The sequence below is a fragment of the Myripristis murdjan genome, chromosome 6 (assembly GCF_902150065.1).
Source record: "Myripristis murdjan chromosome 6, fMyrMur1.1, whole genome shotgun sequence".
Classification (NCBI taxonomy): domain Eukaryota; kingdom Metazoa; phylum Chordata; class Actinopteri; order Holocentriformes; family Holocentridae; genus Myripristis; species Myripristis murdjan.
The window spans coordinates 6,438,296-6,446,877 of NC_043985.1; the positions used below are offsets into that span (position 1 = coordinate 6,438,296).

At 46.0% G+C, this 8,582-nt stretch overlaps 1 protein-coding gene across 1 annotated transcript; it reads left to right on the forward strand.

Moving 5' to 3' along the window:
* The first annotated feature begins 2,173 nt into the window (after positions 1-2,173).
* Positions 2,174-7,298, forward strand: LOC115361248 (ras association domain-containing protein 10-like). Its single transcript, XM_030054624.1, has one exon. The coding sequence runs from the start codon at positions 2,559-2,561 to the stop codon at positions 4,041-4,043; it is 1,485 nt and encodes a 494-aa protein (XP_029910484.1). The 5' UTR covers positions 2,174-2,558; the 3' UTR covers positions 4,044-7,298.
* Positions 7,299-8,582: the final 1,284 nt, after the last annotated feature.

The window sequence follows — 8,582 nt, forward strand, 5'->3', positions numbered from 1 at the left end:
CTTGAGTAACACCAGAGGTTTGCACCTTGCTGTTTACCCTCTGTATTTATTTTCGCACAAACGTCACTTGACTGTAGATTTGGACAGTGGTACTCTGTGATCTGTGTCCTCTGTGATCTTCCAGGCCTTTTGGCGTTGCTGAGCTCACCAGTGAATTCCTTCTTTTTCAGGATTTACCAAACTGTTGATTTGGCTCTTCCTAAAGTTGTTGCTCTCTGTCTGATAGATTTTATTTGGTTTTTGACCCTAGTGATGCCCTCTTTCACCAGCATAAACACCTCTTTGGATCACATGTTGAGGGTTCTGATAAACAGCTCCCACATGCAAACACTTGGAATGAACTCCAATGGCTATAAGTCCTAAACAATTAATGCCATGTTTTTGTTGAACCCCTTAAATTAAAGCTGAAAGTCTGCACTTCAATCATATCTTGATTACTCCTTTTCAAATCCACTGTGGTGGAGTACAAAACCAAAATTATGAATATTGTGTCACTGTCCAAATACTCATGGATACGTGTGTCTCTCTGTGTGTGTTAAATATATGATAATCTTGTAATTTTGTAAGTCTTGTAATTTTTATTAACTTTTTTAACTTTATCATTTTTTAAACTTTATTTCTTGCTAATTTTCAGGGAAATTCTTCATAATTTACTCATCTTATTTTGTGATGAATGGAAAAAGGTGAAATTTGCAAAAAATTTGCAAAAAAAAAAAAAAAAATTGCCAGAAAATTAGCACCAAAAAAATGCAAAATTTGCAAAAAAAAAGAAAAAAGAAAACAAAAAGCTATAAAAATAACAACAAAACTCTATTTCATAATGATGAAAATGATACACTTGAACATCAGAAAAGTGATGCTAGATTAGTGTCAGATTTGTTGTGTTTAAATGTGCAAAATCACTTCAAGTCACATCAGCTTGGGGGTCCAGGACATGGAAAAAAATGGAAAACGCCTGGCCTGTGGAACAACAATGACTATAGACCCTCCGTGATGGGTAATAAATCTCCGGGTCAGGCAGATATGATGACCTCTGAGGGAATCAAAGATCAAAGATGGGAAAAAATATTCTGTTACCTCTCATCCCAGAGAGATAGCAGTCGAACTGACAATCCTCTTTATCCAAATCGCCTTTGTGTGTGTGTGTGTGTGTGTGTGTATGTGAGAGAGAGAGAGAGAGAGAGAGAGAGAGAGAGAGAGAGAACCTGCTGTTTCCCAGCTGGCTTTATAAGCACTGTTATTTCATCGTCAACAATCCTGGCCTGATGCCTTTACTCTGGGTTAGCTTAGGTTATACACAAAGATAGACCAGTGGTGTGTGGTTGGGATGAAACCATGCTACTAATGTATGCACCACTGACCACACACACACACACACACACACACACACACACACACACACACACACACACACACACACACACACACACAAAAGACATCCTCTTAATACAGATAAATCCTTTTACGAGTTTCATTCTCCACATATACATTTGTGTGTAGTGGAAACGGCTCAAAGGAAGGATAATGGGACTAGACACCACATAAAGAGTCTGCGGTGGTGGATTTCCCTGTGCTTGCAGTCAGTTTTAAGCTTTATCATCCCTAAACAGTCAGCTGCATGGGGGTTGTGAAACTGCAGGCTGTAATAATAATGCAGGGTTGGTAGTTCCGCTCTTGCACAAAGCCAGAGAGCAGCAGGACTGCATGAGTAGTGAACTTACGGAAAAGTACTGCAGCATGCATCTTCGGTCCTGACTGAAGCATTGTAGGCTGGAGATTATTGGCTGCTGGTTTTGGTTATTTGAATTCCTAATCCCAGTCATGACCTCTGACACTGTGCAGTGCAGCACATTATAAAATTGTGCTGCAAGTGTCTTAATCCTATGAGAATGAACTGTTGTTATAGAATCAAACAATAACCAAGCAACCTTGTCTTCACTCCCACGTCACATTCAGTGTAGGCTGTAGATTTGTGTGTGTGTGTGTGTGTGTGTGTGTGTGTGTGTGTGTGTGTGTGTGTGTGAGAGAGAGAGAGAGAGAGAGAGAGAGAGAGAGAGAGAGAGAGAGAGAGAGAGAGAGAGAGAGAGGCGTGTCCGTGTCGTTGCTCGGTACAGCACCCTCCTGTTTTTTTCCCCACACACAGCAGACAGAGTAACGCGCGTCTACCGGGAGGAAGGACGCACCGCTCCGCTCCTCTCCGGGACAGTGTGCGGGGCTGGGGAGACCAATCCTCCAGGACAGAGAGGGATGACGTCCCGGGAAGATGGTAGTCCGCTCGGGCACCTACCGCTGGAATAACATGAAGGGATGTAATTTCTTTAACGACTCTGACTGTCCTTCACTGGGTTTGTTGGGACTTGTGGGAGAGGAGCGCTGAAACTTCTTGTTTTGAATGAGTTTTATTACCATTTCTCCTATAGGTTGTTATATTTTGTTCAAACTCAGCTGAGAATGGAGCCGATCTAAAGTTTTTTCGCTGCTTGTTTTACCTCCTGCCTCACTCAGACACAGGATTCACTAAAGTAACTTTTTCCTCTCGGAGTTGAGCCGAACGGGAGATGGAGCCGGAGGAGGGGAAGATCTCGGTGTGGGTCTGCCGGGAGGAGAAGCTTGTCTCCGGCCTGTCGAAGCGCACGACCTGCGCCGACGTGGTCAAAGTCCTGCTGGAGGACCAGAACCTGCGGCAGGGCGCCTCGGCGGCGATGCTGTCCGGCTCCCCTCAGTCCTACTGCGTGGTGGAGAAATGGAGGGGCTTCGAGAGGATTTTACCCAACAAAACCAAAATCCTGCGGCTGTGGAGCGCCTGGGGAGACGAGCAGGAGAACGTCCGCTTCGTCCTGGTGAAAAGCGATGCGTCGTTGCCCAACAACGGGCCCCGGAGCGCCGAGGCCCGTGTTGTCCAGAGCCGGGACAGCGGCGGCCCCGGCGGGGTGCTCAAGGGCACCGCCAGGACCTGCTGGAGCGCCGCTGCCGCCGCCGCTAACCTGTCACAGGAGAAACAGAGACGCATCGTCAGGAAAGCGTTCAGGAAGTTGGACAAAATGAACAAAAAGAAAGAGGAGGCTCTTTCGAAAGACAAGAGCTCCGTGGAGAAGATGGAGACGCTGGTTCATCTGGTGATCTCCCAGGATCACACCATCCGCCAGCAGATCCAGAGGATCAAGGAGCTGGACCGGGAGATCGAGAGGTACGAGGCCAAAGTGCACTTTGACCGGATCAAGAGGCACGGAGTGAACTATGTGCAGGACACATACCTGGTGGAGCCCTCGGCGGAGACTCCGGCCGCCTCCTCGGACTGTAAACGCAAAGCGGAGCGGCAGGACGCGCGGTGCACGGCGGAGACGCTCGCGCAGTTCGAGGAGTACGCGCGCAGGTGTGAGGAGGTGGTGCGGCTGCAGGAGGAGCTGGCGGAGCGCGAGGCGCTCGTGGACAGCATCACCGGAGAGATCCAGGAGGAACTCAACCGGCGGTGGATGAAACGGCGGCGCGAGGAGCGCGGAGCGGCGGCGGGACGGGACAAGGACAGCGCGGCGGACTCGGTGGACATTTGCCTCTCTGCCGCGTCCGCCGCCGCCGCTGCCGCTCCCCCCGCCGCGGAGCCCGACGTGGAGAGTCTGTCCGAGAACGAGCTGGCGCTGGAGGAGGAGAGGATCAAAACGCAGCTGGACACCAGCCTGTACATCGGCCTGAGGCTCAACACCGACCTGGAGGCCATGAAGGAGGACTTGGACCTGAGTCTGGCACTCTGGGAGGCCAGGGAGAGAGAACTGCTGGATCTACTGGCCAAAGTGGAAACCATGGAGATAGAGCAGGTGAACAGCACACTGACCGCTGAGGATGTCAAGGCCGAGCCCGGTGAGGTGAGCGCCGAGGCCGAGGCTGAGGCTGAGCCGGCGTCGGTGGAGAAGAGCGGCGGCTGGGTGGAGCAGGTCAGAGGTCTGTCGAAAACCTGCAACACCAACGACGAGGACTCGGACACAGGTCTGAGCTCCATGCACAGCCAGGACTCTGACAACCCCCCGGTGTGCGAGTCACTGGTGTAGACTAACTGGTTTTATGCAGCTCAAACAAACTCAGGGGCAGTGAAATCAGTGTTGGCAATACTGGGGAAATGATGTTCTCGTCCCTGTCCAAAATGCACCTCAATATGGACACTGTAATTCTATAGCAATAAATCCTATATGTAGTCATTGCACAATAAGCTAGCAGGGGGAAATGATCTAGTGGTTCGAGAGACCAGCAGCTGGAGTTCAAGCCGCAGGTTCAAGTGAGCAAACGCCCTGCTGCAGGGCTGCTGTTCTTTAGCTGACCTTTGACCTCTCACCTCCCAGTGGAGGAAAGCAAGAGAGAAGGTAGCTTCCTGACTTTCAATAAAGCATCACATATATGAGGAATAGCCAACCTAGAGTATTATAATAAGCCACGTATAATGCATAGCCTACAGTGAGAAACTAACATTAAGGTATACTTGATCAAATGTGTAGAAAGACTTGATAACAGTAGGAAGTCTGGGTGATTATTAGCTGAAAGTACTGAAATATATGAAGCAAATCCGGTAACCGTGATCAGAAGGGTTTCCTTTAAAGAGTCGGCATCAAGTGTACCTTAATGGACGGTCTGCCATCAGCTCCATTACGGATAGACAGGCCAGCTGCAAACATACTGCAGAAGCTGTTTTGAAATGCTACCAGGGGTGGGATCAATTCACTTAGTCTCTTCAAAATATGAATGACACCGATTGTAATCCCGGCATCCACTCTGAGTTATTATCCAGCGCTGCACGGCTTTCTCGATTTTGTGTCAGTCAGTCAGTCAAGTCTTTTTTTTTTTTTTGGTTATCAGTTGTTTTCTGAGTAATGAAAACCGGATTGGTGTGTTGTTTTGATTTGGAGTAGCACCGCTGACCCCGGCCTGGCTGCTCGGCACAGCTGATAGATTGTGTGATATTGTCCTCACAGTATAAATGTGGTATCTGTCTCCCAAGCACAACAAAGTCATATTTATTGAACCACATTGCAGAGCTGGACGGAGGATCAGCAGCTTTCACTCTGTCCTGTATTTGTCGAGTGTCGGAGGTGGGATTTACACAGGTACAAAAAATTGATAGTTCTGATTTTGTTTCAGTTTTTTTGTTAAAAACAGGAAGAATCACATTCAGCGTGGCCTCTTCCACACAGAGATTTTTGCATTAGTGTAAATCTGGCAATAGATTGTTGATTGGCATTGCTTTGGGCCTTCTGACATGGCAAACGGGACCGGGGGTTTGTTTCTTTGAAAAGCATCTTCTCACTCATCTTGGATGTGTCTTTGTTTTTTTGTTTTTTGTTTTTGTTTTTTTACAGTAGAGAGCTTACAGTTTTTTTTTTATCTTACAAGGAGAGTGGAGGAGGAGAAGGAGGAGTGCTCAGCTGATATCAGCACCCCAGCCAGACCAGACAAACATTAGTGGACTCAAATATGGTTGAAATGATTTAATGGGGCATATGAACTATTAATTCACTTAATTCATGGTTTCTCTACAGGATACTTGACTTGATAATATAGTTGTTCATCTTAAATCCAACAGTTTTGAAGAAATAGACTTTTTTTTTTTTTTTGTAGAAATGCTTTCCAGTCAGCAGAAACCTGTAAACAAATGAAGATGCTTTTGGGGAAAATCGGCCTTACTTAGTGGAGTTTTCTGTCTGTCAAAGTTGTGACACTGAGGTAACCTCTTCAATGCCTTTGCTGCGTTCATTGCAACTTGTTAAAAACTGAACTCTGACCTAGGAACAAAAAAACAAAAACAATGTGTTGTCCAGTTGAGGATGACAAGTTCAGGTATCATTTCAGAGCTCTGGTTTCTGCGATTTCAGTTCAAGTGATGTCAGAGCACACACATATGGCAACTACTCTCCCTGCATTGAAACGCACATATAAGCTACAAATGCTTCCAATTTACACCAACGCAATAACTGAATCAATATAAGAATGTTCATTTACTACTTGAGCAAGACTTTGGTCTTTTGGTCTTCTGGTTTCCCCGATGGAGGAAAATGCAGAGTTTCTTCCTCTTGTCCCCGTCAGTGTTTCTCAAGCTGACACAGCGAACACAACACTGTGGCAGGTTGGAAATTTACAAGGTGGGAATTCTGATCTCACAGTTGAAATTAACACAGCATCATTGTGACTCAGTTTTTACATCCTGGAAACAAACAAGGAGCGTGTAAAGAAGGAAGCGGCGACACATCAGAGTGTCAGTTTCAGTTTGCTGCCTCTAACACTGAAGTCAGTGGGACGGGCACGGAAAATCCCACAATAAACCACTATACCTCTGCTGTTTGACCTCTGACAGGACAGAGATTCAACTATATAACAAAGCACACTTCGCACAATGCAGACTGGTGTGTTTTGTCCCGTGATCACATTAGTTGTCTTTGTTAATGGTATCAAAACATCAGGAGTGTTTCCAGCAGCAGCATAAAGCCTCATGTGAAGCTCAGCTCTAGTCACACCATGCTGATGTTAGCCACATGCAAGTTTGAATTGTACAAACTCGTATGTCAAATATGCAGCAGACAAATGACTCATAATTCTGAGCTGGCTGGGGCAGTAACCTGTTAAGTAAGGCATAAACAAAGGGATGTTGAACCCGTTCAAAACAATGACCACCGCACCATTTTTGTCCAGACTCAGCACCAGTTTGGGCTCACTTGGTACTCAGCAGCATATTCTCCCTTCCCTCTTTACACGTTCCTTGGAGACCGATGTCTCAAAGCAATAGTAGCCTAAACTGTGCTTCCTACATGCACTTGAAGGACTTGCATAGATACGCATGCAAATTAACAAGCAAACAAACGAAAACCAGGAGACACATGTCGGAACTGAAAACATACTGCATATTCTGAGGTCATCCTTGAACCAAATCGTGACATCTGTCCTGTAGTTTTGCCAGCCTGTCATACTGACTTTTCAATGTTTGACTGTCTAACTGTTAAAACGGTGAGAAGTAATAACTTTGTAACACCAACCAGCATTAGAGGAGATGCTGTTTTCCCGATGGAGGGCAGCAGCACGTGGAGTGAGGTGCAGTCCTAGCTCTATCCTGCTGTTCCCAGAGCGGCCTGTGTCTGTGGCTTGATCAGGACGTATCGGGGGGACAGCCAGGGCTTTTAAATCCATGATGTTCAGCCCAGTCTTGCTAGGTAGATGGCTCTAGATCAGCGTTCTAACTCTGTGAAGCTTCATGCACAGTGAGATGCACCATGGCGGCATCTGAACGCCACTCAGCGCAATATTAAACTGTTAGTGTTGAAATAAACAGCAAAACAGCAAAACCTACTCGGCCTGTGGTGTGGCTTTTATTCAGCATGACTGACGTGTTTGAAAACTGTATGTGTGTGTGAACAACTTTTTTTTATTATATTTTTTTACGTGTCATTTGAGGGCTAACTTCTCCCCATGGCCAAACACACACGGGAAAAAACAGGTTTGGGGTTTCAAGTATGGCTTTAGATGAAAAGATTATTTACACACCTCTGGGCCAAAACTTTTTATAGTGAAAGGTGTGTATGTTTATGAGAATCCCAGGGAATATTTGCATGTGTGTATTGGCTCTCCCGACATAGTCGTTATGCACAATTGTGTTTAATTGCGGTTTTCTGGTAGCTCCTGCATGAACGCTTGCATAAATTACAATGGGACAAACCACAGCGCCTGAATGCACAGACAGCAGCTATACAGTGAATGTTAACACTACCACTTCAACTGAAAAAAAAAAACACCCCGTCTCCAGTCATTTTGTCTCTAATTCAGAGTTAAAATCTTGTTTTCCTTCAAACAAGGTAAAAAAAAAATATCAGTGAGCTGAGGTAATCCCCATAACAATCTATTTCATATGCAGTTTTGCTTATTCAAGGACTTTTTCTGGGAACAAGTATAACTATAGATCAGCTGCTCTGAACAGGAAAATGACACTTGATTGAGGAAATTCTGGAAACAAGTTGGAATAGTGTTGGAAATAAGTGGGATTATTTCATCCCACTTAGACCTTATTTGAAGAAAAACAAGATCTGAGCACTGAAGATAAGACTCATTTCAAACCAATGAGGATTGTAATGCCCTCTTTCATGAGCAACTTTCAGGTGGACTGATAATTCATATTCCTGCCAGGTAATACAGCTCTACTCCAACACGCTGCATCACTGATGCCTGCACGTTCACTTCAGTCCAGCCATGGGAGTTCCACACTTTTCTCCTTGTGAAGCTTGTAATTTCCCATCGCAGGCAGCGACGCATCTCCTTGATGATTTCACGCCACACCCTGCTCCTCTGGGCTCCGTCCGACGTGCACAGAGGAATCTGCAGAGTCTGCAGAGGTAAGCCCTGCATCCACAGCGCAGAGCTTCCACGGGGGAAATTGCTGTTATGAATACAGAGAAAAAAAAGCCATGTTTAGCCAACAGGGACGGTGCATTCGTGTCTGAAGGTGCACTTTCACTGAGGGGGGAGATCCTGCGTTCCTCCGTGTTCCAGGAAAAACATGAAGATAAAGTCAAGTTTGTTCCTGAAAAACTGAGTTTTGTGGGACACGTGGGCTTATA

What these genes read in the sequence shown, in the direction of transcription:
- LOC115361248 (XM_030054624.1), top strand. Translation starts at nt 2,559, where the DNA reads ATGGAGCCGGAGGAGGGGAAGATCTCGGTGTGGGTCTGCCGGGAGGAG.